The sequence below is a fragment of the Corythoichthys intestinalis genome, chromosome 7 (assembly GCF_030265065.1).
Source record: "Corythoichthys intestinalis isolate RoL2023-P3 chromosome 7, ASM3026506v1, whole genome shotgun sequence".
In the NCBI taxonomy this organism is placed as follows: domain Eukaryota; kingdom Metazoa; phylum Chordata; class Actinopteri; order Syngnathiformes; family Syngnathidae; genus Corythoichthys; species Corythoichthys intestinalis.
In genome coordinates, this window is record NC_080401.1 from 34,646,411 (window position 1) to 34,662,376 (window position 15,966).

General features: G+C 39.1%; 1 protein-coding gene across 1 annotated transcript in view; it reads left to right on the plus strand.

The window, feature by feature from the left end:
• The window catches only part of LOC130918821 (mucin-2-like), a 29,926-nt gene that overhangs the window by 8,066 nt on the left and 5,894 nt on the right, over window positions 1–15,966 (plus strand). Inside the window, exons 2-4 of the mRNA XM_057840917.1 lie at window positions 5,093–5,257; window positions 6,770–7,255; window positions 11,777–11,934. Coding sequence (XP_057696900.1) covers window positions 5,093–5,257; window positions 6,770–7,255; window positions 11,777–11,934 — 809 coding nt within the window. The remainder of the gene's footprint in view (window positions 1–5,092; window positions 5,258–6,769; window positions 7,256–11,776; window positions 11,935–15,966) is intronic.

Here is a 15,966-nt window from a genome sequence, read left to right on the forward strand (position 1 = left end):
GGACAAACCTCTTGCGTCAGGGATTGCAGGAGCAGGTTCCCACATGTCGAATCTCATGTAGACCAACTTAAAGTTGACTCATGTTTGGAATAGTGGTTCTCTGTACTTTATGACCCCACTTTGTACACATGAATGGAGCTTGAGACGTACATAAAGTCAAAAGTATCAGAGCTTGGTAGCTGAACAAGCCTGGTATTATACAGCTGTCTATTTACATGAATGTTTACCAGAGGTGGGTATCGTAACATGCTAAGTTTACTTAGTTACAATTACACGAGGTTTATGGCTTCACAAGGGTGCAAAGTGTTAAAATAAATTAAATTAGATAGTAGATACCTTTTTCAGTACCTTAAGTTTAAAAAAAAAAAAAAAAAAGTCATGACACTGTCAAGTATTAATCAGGGATTGTAGAACTAAAATTAACACTTAGTGGCCCTAGATTTTAATGCATCCCCAATATTTTAATAACATATTAATAATTAAACTTTTTTTTTTTTTTTAAACCCATTGAAAAAATGTAAAATTAACTCATTTACGTGAAGCATGACAGAATTAGTAAGTCAATATTAATTTGAAAGCAAAAATAAAATGCAAATGCATTTACAACAAATGTGCAATGTGTACATATTAGGGCTGCTGCTATCGAATATTTTAGTAGCCGATTAATCGATGGACTAGTTAGTTCGAATAATCGAGTAATCGGGTAAGGAACATGAAAAATTTAAATACCTGAGTTAAGCCTCAAATGGTTTAGAAATATAAATAAATGAGGATCTATGTACAACAAAAGAACAATTGGCTAATTTACATAGTAAAAGTCCGCTAGCTTAAATGCTATAAAATGCTAAAGTTTTTTTTACAATGCTTTTAACAAACGGTTTGGACACATATTCCCAGAAAAAATGGCTAAATATACCTATAAACTAAATTATGAATGAATTAAAAAAACATTAGCTTAAACAAAAACTTAGCTTACGTTGGTCTTAACGGCAAGCAGTTGGATTCAGCCATGTGAAAAGAGGCAGACCAGAGGGCAGTGTATCCACCCTAATCAATAACACTAAATGCAAACACTTTCAAAATAAACCATTACAACGCCACTTTAATTAAATGAATACTCAAAGCAACAAAATTTAATTCTAATATTTTTTTCTAATCGAATACTCGAGTTAATCGATTAATCGTTGCAGCACTAGTACATATTTACCACAGACTTCATAATATGTATTACATTTATGAAGTCTATGAATTTATTATACACCACATATATTTGTTACGAATCTCAAAATATCAGATTCTTGTGACTGAGCGTGATGGAGAATTAAGTATTGATAGTAACTGGGTCAGCTTGTTTTGTTTAGATGCATACAGACAGAACATACTAAAGATGCCTTAAGAAAATACTTAAACGTAGTAATATGAAATAAGGGTGGTTTAAAAATGCTACGTGACTAATGTGGTCAACAGATCAACAATTTGCTTTAAAGCTACCACAACACAATGGTTAAAAGTATGAGAAGGAAAGACATGCAAAAAGTATTTGGGGGCAATGAAAAGGTAGTAAAAGACTCAATAAAAACAAATAGTAACTACTCTCCGCTTTTAACCAATGAGCGCATTTGTTGGACGTCTTGCCGAGTAGAAGCAATTGCAGTAACCCGGTAGTATTTGTCGAGTGACAGTGACAATCTACGTCATCACCCCGAGCTTTCATTGCACGCTTGAAACATGGCGCCCTCCGTAGGTCAAAACATGTACTAAATATTATAGATTTTTAAATTAATGGCAATATTTTGTTTGCCTGGCACGGCCAGACTGTTCTCCCTGTACTTTTCAAACACTGTGAGAATAGTTTGGGGCCCAGCTCCTTTATGGCCTCTCGAGGCGAACGAAATCATCCGTCCAATCAGATTTGATTATTTGTGTGACGTGTTCTTAATGAGCAACGTCACTCTTGCATGTAGGAAGTCGTCTCCACAACAACACAGATGGCGAACGGGAGAGCCGAGAATATGTTCTAATCCGCGGTAATATCAGTTTTAAATGACCAAAAGCACATCGACACAAGTCATTGACAACGGTCTGTCTCGCGCTAGCCATGTTGAATAAACTTTTCCATTCTCCGCTCGCGCTAGTTTCTTGTCGCTTTACCAACGTCATGTCCAGTGTTGTTAATCTTACTTTAAAAAAGTAATTAATTACAGTTACAAATTACTTGTCCCAAAAAGTAATTGCGTTAGTAACTCAGTTACCTGAATGTAACAGTAATTAGTTACTTGGCAAAGTAACTGGTGATAATTTTCATGTTTTTTTTTTCTCCCAAAAAAATTAAAAAAAATAAAAACAGGTCACACAATGTGAGGTTTAAAGGGATTTTGGGACAATTGGCCTTAGCCCAATTTTTTACCCTAAACTTAACTAGACACAGGGGTATTGCGCGTATTGCGATAACTAGATAGTAACGTTTGCTACGTTTGGAAGTCATTTAATGTTGTGAATCGACCGTTAAAGTTGTTAAAATTGCTCCCGTTACTGCATTAGTTCCCTTCTGTCTACTTTCGACATGTGTTTTAAAACTGTTTCATCATTTAAAGATGGCGGAAAACACTCAGGTGACTTGAAGTTCCGCTCTGAGACCCCCAATTTGGCCAAATTTCAAAATTGTCCGATATGCATGTGTGATACATCTTTGGAAAGCTTAAAATCTCAATTTTCTAGGGGAAGAAAAATTTTGAACAGGAGGGCATTTAAAAGAAAATATTTTTTTAAACAGCAAAACCCTAACTGGAGGCGAGAGCACGCGAGAGCAGAATTAAAGACGCCACGATTTTAACGAGATATTATCGCGTACTTACCTTCGATCCAAAAACTCCATCTAGCATGTATCATTGTGTGTCAAGACACAGCTGTGAATGGCCACAGCTGGATTTTTAAATTTATTTTATGGGTGAAACATGGTGATATAAGAAGGGTCGTGATGCAGAAATCGCAGACAACAAGGGATGGTTTAGATTTTCTTTTTCATATAGTTACCCTTTTAAACGTTATTTTTCAATTTTTCTTTGTTCGGATCGATTATTTATCATCTAACACATCAGGGAAGATGCAACAGTAACAAAAAAGATACAATTAAGCGATAGTTATGAGGTAGATATGAGTGATTTTTTTCAAACGCCAAATTTTTCATTGTGATGTAATTTGTTTGAAAGTTTAAAATATATGAGTGAATCATTTTTTAAAGTCGTTTTTTTTTTTAAACTAAATATTAGACATCAATTAATGATTCAAAGCTAAAAATGACTGACATTTTAAATAAGAAATATGATTATTTAGCTTCTTTTTATGGCTAGGTTGAAACAAAAGCGGTTGCGCGACGTCTGTAAACGGGGTTTTCAGGGTAAAACGGACAAATTAAAAATAGTTCGGGGACTTCATGCGCTATGAATCTGCTATGGCAGCATATAGCTATATTGTTCTATCAAACACAACAGTTGTTTTGGCTTAAAATGCAGCAGTTTCTTTTGAAGAGGAGTTCAAGAGCAGAAACTGCTTTTTCAGTCTTGTCTGTGTTTTCTGCCAGATAGATTTAAGTCAAGATTTTGCTGATTTAGGAGCATTTTAGATAAAAACTCGCTAGGAAGTTTCTCCACAACAGAGCCTTTCTGGGAGGTCTACTGCTTTAAGATGGCGGCTGTTTACTAACGCATCTAGTTCTTTATACATGTTGCTAATGCCGCCGTGTCTGTCATTTGCATCTAGTTCTATATTATATCAACAGTAGCATCATGTGGGCGTAGTTTGTAGGCTATCGGCCACAGTGAAGTATTATTGGAGCCACAATGCATCGCGTTTGGTCACCGTCACAACTCCCTTGCCTCCTCCCCACTCTTGCTCTGCTCTCTCGTCTCCGTGAGTCCGTCTCTCTCAGACTTTTCTTGCGTCATTCAACCAACATAGTAACGTATAGTAACACACGCCTTTCCCGCCTCAGTAACGGTAATGGCGTTGCCAAGATGAGAAAAGTAATTAATTAGATTACTCACTACTGAAAAAAATAACGGCGTGAGTAACACCGTTATATTCTAACGCCGTTATTGACAACACTGGTCACGTCCGCCCGTCGCCGATTGGTCCACTCCGCTGTCTGTTTGCTGTGGATTGCTCCGCCCTGGGAATTTGATCCGCCGGACGGTCGCCAGACTCAATCGCTGGAACAGCGGGGAGTCTGGAGTTTCAGGCTAATATTTTATATGTTTCCAAAAACATATTTTAGTAGAGAACAATTGTGGCTTATTAGAGCATACAAGTCTTTAAGGTCGAGGTTCCCTTTAAAGAAATAATAACCACTGATCGTAACCATCACTAGTATGAAGAATTTATCATATTTGTTCCTGGGAATATCCCATATTGAGCATGTGTTTAAGTGATATTGGAGGTAATGAAAGGCAGTATGCTAATGAGCTAGCCACTGCTAATCTTAGTGACAAACATTACATTAGATTTGATCTTAGAGAATTTTACTACCGCTGATAATAACCATGACTCGGTAACGGTATGACGAATTTATAGTACATGTTACTGCAAATATTACATATTGAACTCTGTGTGTGTGTTTGAGGGATTGTGGAGGTAATGAAAGGCACCATGCTAATGAGCTAGCTAATGACATTAGGTTACATGAGTGGTCTGGTTTGCCTCAAAGAGAAATTGAGGAGGAGGCCAAAACTTGTTAAACTGATCAAGAGCAATGGAAAGAGGAAGTTGTGGTAGCTCAATTAGTAAATTAGAGCTTTGAGTGACATCATTGGTTAGTGTACTAGCTGCTAATAAGTCATTTTGGTAGCAATGATTGCATATAAGAAGGGGACTCATAGTAAGTGTAGCTGAAAATATGCCAAATGAGCAATTATGACAATGTAGTCATATCAATGTTGTGCCTACAAATATTCTAAGACAACCTTTGTTAATTGCTGCCTTTGCTCACTCAATTTGTATGTGCAAGTAAAACAAACTCATAATTCTGATGTTTTTGGATGGAGTCATTTTAGAAATTAACCATTAATCAAGCTTGGCTTGGTTTGCCTCACATCAGGTAATGAGCACACTACGCAACCAGCACCAGAACGCGATGTGGATCTCGCCAGTCATGTGCCCAGTTTTGCACCAAAAGGCTCCAACTCCAATTCTTCAACTGGCGACAGTACGACGACGCAGCGGGAAATTACCACTGCGACACCACAACCGGGTGGAATGAGTGGTAAGTGTGGAGAATTATGGATGTCGTGCACCACGGGAAGTCATTAGCTGGGCTATATTTGTCGTGGACCGTCAAGGAGGTTGACAGATAAGCTGATGAAGTGCCAGCTGATAAAGAGCCACCAACGTAGAGCAGGCAGAGAACAAATTATGAAGAGAACAAGAAATGAAACCTATAAGACATAGTGAGGGTTCTCTAATGTATGAAGTTATTCAAAAAGTATTCATTGCGCTTCACTTAAAAAAAAAAAAAGCCTTCATCTCCTCAAAATTCTATATGGACATCATGGTTTTGTAATTAATACAATTGTCAATTCCCGTATTTTTCGGACTATAAGTCACAGTTTTTTTTTTTCATAGTTTGGCTGGGGGTACAACTTATACTCTGTAGTGACTTACAGTATGTGTGAAATTATTAACACATTATTATATCATTTCACATGTTATTTTGGTGTTTTGGAGTGACACTGATAGTTTGGTAAACTTGTTAGCATGTTCTTTATGCTGTAGTTATCTGAATAACTCTTAATAGCTATGCTACTTTAACATACCGGCCACGTTTGATTTCGTTGTTCATGCATCATAGAACATTATCATACTGTTCACTTATTCAGCATGTTGTTCTCTATTGATTTTTTTAATTGCCTTTCAAGGTGACATATCTGTTCTGTGTGTTGGATTTTATCAAGTAAATTTCACCCCAAAATTTGACTTATACTCTGGTGCGACTTATATGTTTTTTTTCCCTCTTCATTGCGCATTTTTGGGCTGGTGCAACTTATACTCAGGTGCGACTTATAGTCCGAAAAATACGTTATACATTTTTTACATATAGCCCTGCAATACTTGTGAACTGATGTCTGAGTTGTTTGAGATGCAAGTTATTTTTCGGACAATTTTCTTAGTGTTTTTGTTGTTGTTTTCTGTGAATTGTGAGAAAACTTGATAAAGTTTGATATTAGTGAAAAAAGGAATCAAGCTGTTTATTGCCACTCCCAGTCAATGATGTAAAAGTGAAGAGGGTGAGAAATGATTCTACAGCTCTGCTGTGTGAGACTTTTCACCTTATAGTGAGAAAAGCAGTGACGGTAGGAAGGAATGAACACACACACACACGCACACACCACATTCCTAGGCACTTAAAGGTTATATCAGACAGTTTGCGTTCACAACTCGGCGCTACCTTGCTCTGCAGATAGCAGCAGCCTCACTTTTCTTTGTTGTGATTCTACTGTTTTGGTTAGCAACTGACTCAAATACTCTCAATAGTTGTGAATGAACGCCCTTTTGCGGAAAACGAGGTAAGGTTTATATAATATTTCTTACCATTTTCTTGTCATGAAGGGGTAATGTGTGCGTAAAAAAGAAATGAATCAATTTTGGAATACAGCAGTAACATAAAATGTGGAAAATGTGCAGCCCTGTGAATACTTTCTGGATGATGATACATTACCTATACATGAAAAACCCACATTACTTTCCCAGAGGCGATAACACAATTGTTTTTTGTTAGCCACCAAGATGGAGCCAACCTCTGCCTCATCCAACCCCCAAAAGGCCACAAACCTTACCGACGATGTGACATTGAAACCTTTCGTTCCGACCACACTTTCCACCCAAGCTCCGAACACGTCTTACAGCCACTTCAACGCAACCTATGCCAACGCGACTTTACACGAGCCAACGAAGCCGATTCCAGTTTCCTCCACGCCGTCGAGCCGTACAGCTACCGTTGAGACCCATCCTCCCATGTCTACCACTTTGCCTCGCACCACATCACATGCAAGGCCCAGAACAACTCAGCCATCTACCACTACCATCCCCACCACGAGCCACTCAACAACCACCTCAACAACTTCTCAGACGACCTCTCTACCGTCAACTCAGGGAACCTCAAGCAAGGCCCCGCCGCTGGCCACGGTTGTCCCTCAGGCCTTCACGTCCATGAAGACCAAACTGCATCCTGACACCCCGTCGCAACTCAACGTGAATGGTGAAAGTAAGTACTTGTGGTTTTTAATATGAAAGTTATAAATTATTGTTTTTGCAATTGGAATTACATGCGAGTAATACGAAAACAGTGGAGAAATTCAAGTGCTTGTAATCCCCTTGCGTGTGGAAAAGGAAAACAATCAGTCAAGTGAAAAATGAGAACACCTGCAAAAAGTTGCTACAGGTCGTAACTCACTGTCAAAAAAAATCAAATCAAATTTATTTCTATAGTCCTTTACAAAAACCTGAAAGGCCCTCAAAGTGCTTTATAACAAAGACAAACATGGTTCATGATAGATAAAATGAAGGAAAGTACTATACTATGACATTAAGAAAAACAAAAGAACGCATCACGATAAAAATCAAAAGAGCAAATAAAACAATAAAACAGATAAAAGCCGAAAACATTAAAACCCTAAAGAAATAAAACCAGGCTACCCTAGTCAGGGGAAAAAGAGAGTCTAGAAAAGTTCGTCTTTAACCGAGATTTTAAAAAGGCCTAGATTGGTAATGGTGGGGATTTCAGGGGGTAGGCTATTCCACAACCTGGGGACAGCAACCGAAAAAGATTGGTCCCCCCACTGTAGTGCTTGTGACACGAAAAAGCATGTTTATTTCATAATACACGTGGTATTTTATGCTCCTGAATGATATGGACCGCTTGGATGTGTGTGGAAGCGATCGCTATATTTATTTAGTTTTTTGAATCCCGCGCCATGAAAATGAGTGACTTCCGGCTTCGGTCTCGCATTGAGGAGGAGGGCGCTGTGACGTGTACGGTAGAAGACGTCCTCTTCACGCTACAGTGTACTGTTGTGTATGAGGACGAAGGATTCAGCTGATTTTGCGGATTAATACTTTTATTTTTTGCATCACGCCAGCCAAACGGCTGCAGAAAAATCATTCTGTATGCGGGAGAGGCGTATGCGCCTTTTTGGAGTTTCAAAAGGTTCCCATTCACCGTGGATATTTACTGTGGGACCATTGGACTTACAAGGAAGTGAGTAAACATCTTGTTTTGTATTATGTCAAATACGAATACAGTGATTACAAAGTAAACACTATAAAATTCCTTTAAATAAAGGACTACTTACGTTTGATCATTGATAGGCATGTAAAAAGCTATCCTCACGCTCATTAGCAGTTAGCTGTTAGCACGTTAGCTACACAACAATTCCAGCCACCCTCCTCCAGGGAACGAACTGTAAATTGCTCTCCGCCGGGCGGTTTGCCGATCCGCAAAGAAACTCGACAACCGGGTCGTCATGTCAAATAATCCAGGCTAGTTATGTGTGATTTTCCACTTCGAAGACTTTGAAACATACCTCGGTTCGGGTTAGCATGTCGGCTAGCTGTCACTCCTTCTGGTCTGTTTACATTCTCCGAAGCCGGGGAAGGGAAATGACATATGTCCGATTTAGGTGTCATAAAATATCGTTCGGCAGGTGTGACAGTAAAGGTAAAGTCGACTGTTTTGACCATTATGGAGTAATTTTGCCATGTCGTCTTGAATAAATGGATTTTTATTATTTTATATTCCATTTAGCACAAGTTATTTGTCATGACCATGCCATTTATTTAGCAATTGGGGAAAGTACTTGGGTAAAAAGAATATCCTGTAAAAATATTGAAGTAAAGAGACAGAAACAATGACATTTTGCCGCTCTCTTCGTCGCGTTTTCCTCATTGTGAATAGTTCCCCCTCGAGGGGCTGACTGGTCCTTCTCAAGCCATTTATATAGCTATTGGGGAAAAATACTTGGATAAAAAGAATATCCTGTAAAAATATTGAAGTAAAGAGACAGAAACAATGACATTTTGCCGCTCTCTTCGTCGCGTTTTCCTCATTGTGAATAGTTCCCCCTCGACGGGCTGACTGGTCCTTCTCAAGCCATTTATATAGCTATTGGGGAAAATACTTGGATAAAAAGAATATCCTGTAAAAATATTGGGAGTAGAGAGACTGAAACAATGACATTTTGCAGCTCTCTTCGTCTCATTTTCCTCGTTCTGAACAATTCCCCCTCAATGGGCTGAATAGTAAAACCGATGAGCCTAGTCTACCGCTGACGTCATCCACCTGTTGGGGACGCTAAAGCCCTATAATTGTAGGCGTGGCTAACCGGCAGATTAAAAGACTAATTTCTCGTCATCTGCGCTTTGCTAAATTGTTGTATATGGTCGAATCGTCTCAAAATATGATTCTAATTCACATAATAATGCCATTTAAGACTTTTTTTCTGGTGTCGTATGCTCTTTAAGTCTTGACCTCGGAACTTTCTAAAGAAGCTGGCCGGTAGAACGAAGAGCCTTGCCAGAGTTAGAGGGTTAAAATTTCCGATAAATAAGAAGGAGCCTGGCCATTAATAGAACTAAAAACAAACAGTGAAAGTTTGAAATCAATTCTAAAATGGACTGGAAGCCAATGGAGCGATGATATCATGGGGGTAATATGTTCACGTCTAGGTGTACCGGTTAAAAATCGAGCCGCAGCATTTTGAACAAGTTGAAGACGAGAAATAGAGGACTTGGGAAGACCAACATAAAGTGCAGTGCAGTAGTCCAGCCTTGAGCTTATAAAAGCGTGAATTGCTTTTTCAAGGTCAAGAAAGGCTTCACTTTGGCTAAGAGACGGAGCTGGAAAAAACTTGCTCTTAGAACAGATGTCAGATGCTCACACGAAGGCTGACCAACTCAGCGCAGATGCTGATCTCTCACTACGCCGCAGATGCTGATCTCTCACTACGCCACACCCCTTAAAGGCACACACCCAATGCTACTGTAATCACATTTGTTTTAGGTTTCTTTTTTTAAAACAACAACAAAAGCATTTTTTTAGGGTGGCCATTGTGAAAAAAAAAGAATGCCAAAAGTCACGTTGTCAGACGATTGCTATAATAATAAACTATTACATCAATAAAATGCATCTTAAAAATTAAGGTTTACCTAAAATCTAAGCTTTCTGTTATGTCTCAACAGGACTTATTTTTCCTGCTAACATAATTTGTTGCCAGGTAGAATAATGTAGCACAACAATTGGTCCACCAAAAGCCCACAAACAATTTATAAATAATACAACAACAATATTTATTAATTAAAAAAATTTTTTTTTTTTTTTTTTTTTTTTACAAAACCACATATGGAACTTATCATTTTGTATTTTGATGGCATTACATTCAATTGTGCATAGCAAATAAATATATTGATCCACATCAATTAATTCTTACATCCCTAGTGTCAACATATGGCAGATGTGTAGTCATATTAAATCAGAGTTTTCTAAGAAGTCTTATGTAGACACTACAAAAGGCCCGAGTGACCCTCACTGAATATTTAGTTCCAACCGTTTCCATATTTAGCATTTAGGATATAGGATATACATTTAAAATTTAAATTAAATATTTAGTTCTGGATTTAAACATTCAGGTACAAAACTTATCTAAAAATGAATATTTAAGTTGCTAAATAATGTTGTAAATGTGCAAAAAAAGTGACTCAAAAAATTTACACCACGTTTTAAACACTGTGTGTTGCTAAATGTGAGAAAATGTCGTAATTTTCAGCATGTGCTGCTTTACAAACGGCGCCCCATAGATACGTGCTGTAAAATGTTGTGATGTAAATAGTACACTTTATATTTGTACTCAAGTAAAGTCCAGATACACAAAAAAGTATTTAAGTACAAAGTACTTTTACTTAGTTACATTCCACCACTGCAACTGGGGTGGCAAGCCTGTTTTTTAGGGTACCAGTTGCCACCCCATGCCACCCAAGTGGATCCGCCCCTGCTCATAAGTCAACTGGAATCGGCACTACCCCACTTGCCCCAAATGCAGAAGAGCCGCTGAGTGCTTTCTAAATGTGTCCTAGGCATTTTACTGTTTGGATGATGACAGAGGCTAAACTGGCCAAGGAACAAAGGCAACACTGTTCTTTTGTTTGCTTAGACACAAGCCAGCTCTTTTCTGCTTCTTCTCCACACAAGTGCCGTCACCACCATTCCATCCATAGTGGTCCCTCTGTTTTGAAGACAGTCATGGGACTCGTGTTCCGTCGCTCTTTATCTGCTCGCTCAATTATTTAGACACCCGCAGTGCCGTTCTGTACTCATAGTGGGAGCGTGCCGCGCTATTCATTTCATCTTTCCATCTGTCTGGCAGAGTTTTCTAGGACGTCGGCAAAAAAAAAAAAAATCTCATGATTCCCGCTTCTCTGGCGTTGTGGTTATATTAGTCCTCATTTGGCACTTTTCCTTTTTCCATGAGCCAGAGAAAGAGGGATAGCTCCTTCCTCTGTGGTTGTTTTGACTTGATGATGTGAAAACAGTTGAGTTGGCAAAACATTGCCCATAGCAACGTGCGTCGATAGATGTGGCGGGTCGTGCATTTGCTAGCTGGGCCTTCAGTGGGGACTTACCGTACTTAATCCACCTCTTAATTCAGCAACTGTCTCACTGCTTTCATAGATATCAGATATACTGTAGGTGGAAAATCTCTGACGTTTACTGTTCTTTGTGGTACCACTACAGCCGTCAAAGTGCACGATTCCCCAACGTTGGATCCCCTGCTGGCCGGCTTAGTGTCGGCCTTCGTCGTCAGCGCCGCCGTCATCACCCTGCTCCTCTTCCTCAAACTGCGACGACGAGATAACAGGCCAGAGTTCCGCAGGCTACAGGACTTGCCCATGGTGAGCATGAATTTTTCAAGTTTCAACAATATCAAATTTGGAGAAATCTTTTTCTTTGAAAGGACAGAATTTGAAAATAAACTTTTTTATGTACCAGTATTTCATCATAAAATGATTTTCAAAATTCAAAACTGAAGTCCAAAACTCGTCGGATTTGAAAAATAATTTTACTTTGAAGGGGAAGCATCAGAAACACATTTTACTGGTTCGGGCGGACACAATTAAACAACAGTAATTGATGATTTAATTCATCGACAACTATTTTGATTAGGGCTGTCAAAATTATCGCATTAACGGGCGGTAATTAATTTTTTAAAATTAATCACGTTAAAATATTTGACACAATTAACGCAGATGCCCCACTCAAACAGATTAAAATGACAGCACAGTGTCATGTCCACTTGTTACCTGTGATTTTGGTGTTTTGTCGCCCTCTGCTGGTGCTTGGGTGCGACTGATCTTATGGGTTTAAGCACCATAAGCATTGTGTAATTATTGACATCAACAATGGCGAGCTACTAGTTTATTTTGATTGAAAATTTTACAAATTTTATTAAAACAAAAACATTAAGAGGGGTTCTAATATAAAATTTCTATTAACTTGTACTAACATTTATCTTTTTTTTTTTTTTTTTTTTTCCGGGGATCAGAAGCAAGTGGGACAATCCACATTAAAGAGGCAATCAGCAGTAGATGTGCCCATCATCAGTTAATCAAATCCCCCTTAACTTTTATTTTAATACAACAACCAAACAGAACAACAAACCCAAAAAAGAGAAAGAAAAAAAAAAAAACGGAGGGGGGAAAAAAAAACAAACAAAAAAAAAAAAACAAGCCGAAACCCACCCCCCGACCCCTAAAACCCCCGGCACATATCTCCGACCCATGTATTGTTATGAACAAAGGCTACATAACAAAAGTGTACGTCTATATTCTGAGAGTTTTCAGGCATATTTCAAAAATTTAAATCAAGATGACAATCTGTGCTCCTAACATATAACAAAAAAGGGTTCCAAGTATTTTCAAAGGACCCAGATGATCCACCGAGTGTCAGTCTAATTTTCTCCAATTTGAGAAAATACAGCATCTCTTTAATCCAATAGCCTTGCGTAGGCGGTACTGAAGATTTCCATCGCAAGAGAATTAGCCTCCTGGCCAAAAAGGTTGAAAATGCAATGAGGTCTCTCTTCAGGGGAGGAAGAGAACGTGCAGATGGAACCACACCAAACAAGGCAGTCAAGGCATTTGCAACAATATCTAACTCAGTGACCTTGGATAAAACAGAAAAAATGTCAGACCAATATGAAGTTAATGAAGTACATGACCAGAACATGTGGACATAATCGGCTGGAGCCTGCTTACATCGATCGCAAGTGGATGAGACTATCAAATAATTTGGCCAGCCGAGCTTTAGTATAATGGGCCCTGTGTAGGATCCGGCACTGAGTATAACTATGTTTTGCACAAATTGAAGATTTGTGTGTCCTATGTAAAACTTCTCTCCAGACCTCCTCAGATATACTCATTCCCAAGCTCGACTCCCAAACCGCCTTCAGGGTGTTTAAGGTGGGGTCTGAACTGATTTTGTAAATGTTGGAATAGAGTGTCGTTATTGCACCCTTTAATGACGGCAAAGGTGTTAAAAAGGTGTCTAACGCAGAGGCGGCAGGGGGTGTAGGGAAGCTTGGCCAAAGTGAGCGGACATAACTGCGAATTTGAAGATATCTAAAGAAATCACCATTAGGCAATGAATACTTTCCAACTAACTGTTGAAAGGAAGCAAAAGTTGAATCCATATATAAATCCTCAAATGTTTCTATGCCCAGCCTAGTCCAGGTAGTGAACGTATTATCCAATAGAGAGGGAGGGAAGGCATGATTAAGCGAAATTGGAGCCTGACAGGAAGGCGCCTGTAGCCCAAAGTATTCTCTGAATTGGTTCCAAATTCTGAGACACGAGAATACCACAGAATTTCGTAAATATGGAGAGGTGGATGACAGAAGTGGTGAAAACAGTAAGGATTTCAATGTCACCGGTTTAACGGAGTTGGCTTCGACAGCGAGCCACAATGGGATGCTATCAGTGTTCCCACAGCGGAGCCAATATGAAAGGTTTTTAATGTTCGCTGCCCAGTAATAGTATAATATATTAGGGAGAGCCATTCCACCCAGTTCTTTGGGTCTCTTTAGAGTTTTATAGCGCAGCCTGGATTTCTTTTTATTCCATATAAAATCTATAATAAGGCTGTCCACAGATTTGAAAAAAGAAAGAGGGAGAAACATCGGAATGCACTGGAACAAATAAAGAAAACGGGGGAGAATGTTCATTTTAACCGCGTTTATTTGAGCCGGAACGGAAAGATTAAGCAAGGACCATCTTTGAAAGTCCTGCTTGAGCTGCACAAGCAGCGAGTTAAAATTCATCTTACGAAGGTTACTCCACGTGTCAGCCACATAGACTCCAAGATAGACAAACCCTGATTTAGATACTTTAAATGGGAAGTTCTCTAATGGATATCCTTTGGCTAGCTGATTTACAGGAAATATTTCGCTCTTCCCAAAATTCAATTTATACCCAGAAATTTCACTAAAATCGCTTAAAACAGTGAGAGCTGCAGGGATAGAGCGAGATAAATCCGAAAGAAATAACAAAAGATCATCTGCATAGAGTCCGACTTTCAGCTCCACACCATGTCGCACTATACCACGTAAATCAGGGTGACATTTCAGCGCAGCCGAAAGAGGTTCCATGGCCACCGCAAACAACAGCGGGCTCAAGGGACAGCCCTGCCTGGTAGATCGAAACAAGTGAAAATATTCTGAATTTATGTTATTGGTTCTAACTAACGCTTGTGGAGACGAGTACAGAAGCCTAATCCAGGATACAAATTTCGTTCCAAACCCAAATTTCCCCAGACAAAAAAATAAGTAATCCCATTCCACTCGGTCAAAGGCCTTCTCAGCGTCTAAGGCCAACAAGGCCTCCGACCGATCTTCCATTGAGTGGTTGTACACAACGTTAAAAACCCTTCTAAGGTTGAAAAAAGAGTGTCTCTCACGAATGAAACCAGTCTGGTCTTGAGAGATAATCAATGGCAGTACACCCTTTAGATGAAGAGCCAATAATTTAGACAGAATTTTAAAATCTACATTCAACAGGCTAAGAGGGCGATAAGAGTTGCACTTTACTGGGTCTTTGCCCTTCTTAAGAATCAGGGAGATACATGCCTGGTTTAATGTTTGGGGGTTTACACCAAGCTCAAAGGACTCCGTAAAAACTTCCAGCAAATATGGAACTAATGGCTTCCAAAACGTTTTATAAAATTCACTCGGGAAACCATCTAAACCAGGGCTTCTGCCGCTCTGTAAAGATTTCACTGCCTTTTCCAGTTCAGGTCCGGTAATAGGGCGTTCCAGCTCCTCTCTCAAGGTATAATTCAGGACTGGGAGCGGTATTTTGCTAAAAAACTGCTCTAATTGTTCAGGCCCAAAGGAGTGATCCGATGTATACAGTAATTTATAAAACTCTAAAAATGTTTTATTTATTTCTAAGGGATCTGATGTAGTTCACGAGTCAGTCTCCACTCGTGAAATTAACTGAGAGGATGACCTTTGACGTAACTGGTGAGCTAAAAGCTTATTAGCTTTATCTCCCTGTTCATAAAATTTAGACCTTGAAAGCAGTAAGAGCCTAATAGTTTGTTGTGAAGAAATGGAATCGTATTCCGCTTGAAGAGCCATCCGCTCTCTGTAAGTCTCAGGCAATTTAGAAACGGCATACTGAGCATCCAACGCTGCTATATTTCGAGAAAGTTTGGTCAGCTTTGTTATGGTTGTTCTCTTTTGATGTGCTTCATATGAAATGATTTCCCCCCTCATAAATGCCTTCATTGATTCCCATACTAACGCAGCTGAGATACCCGGAGTTCTGTTAACTTGAAAGAAAAAATTCAATCGCTCGGTCATATGCTCAACAAAGTTCATGTCAAGTAAGAGTTGGGTATTGAGGCGCCAAGGTGGACGTGCATTTATG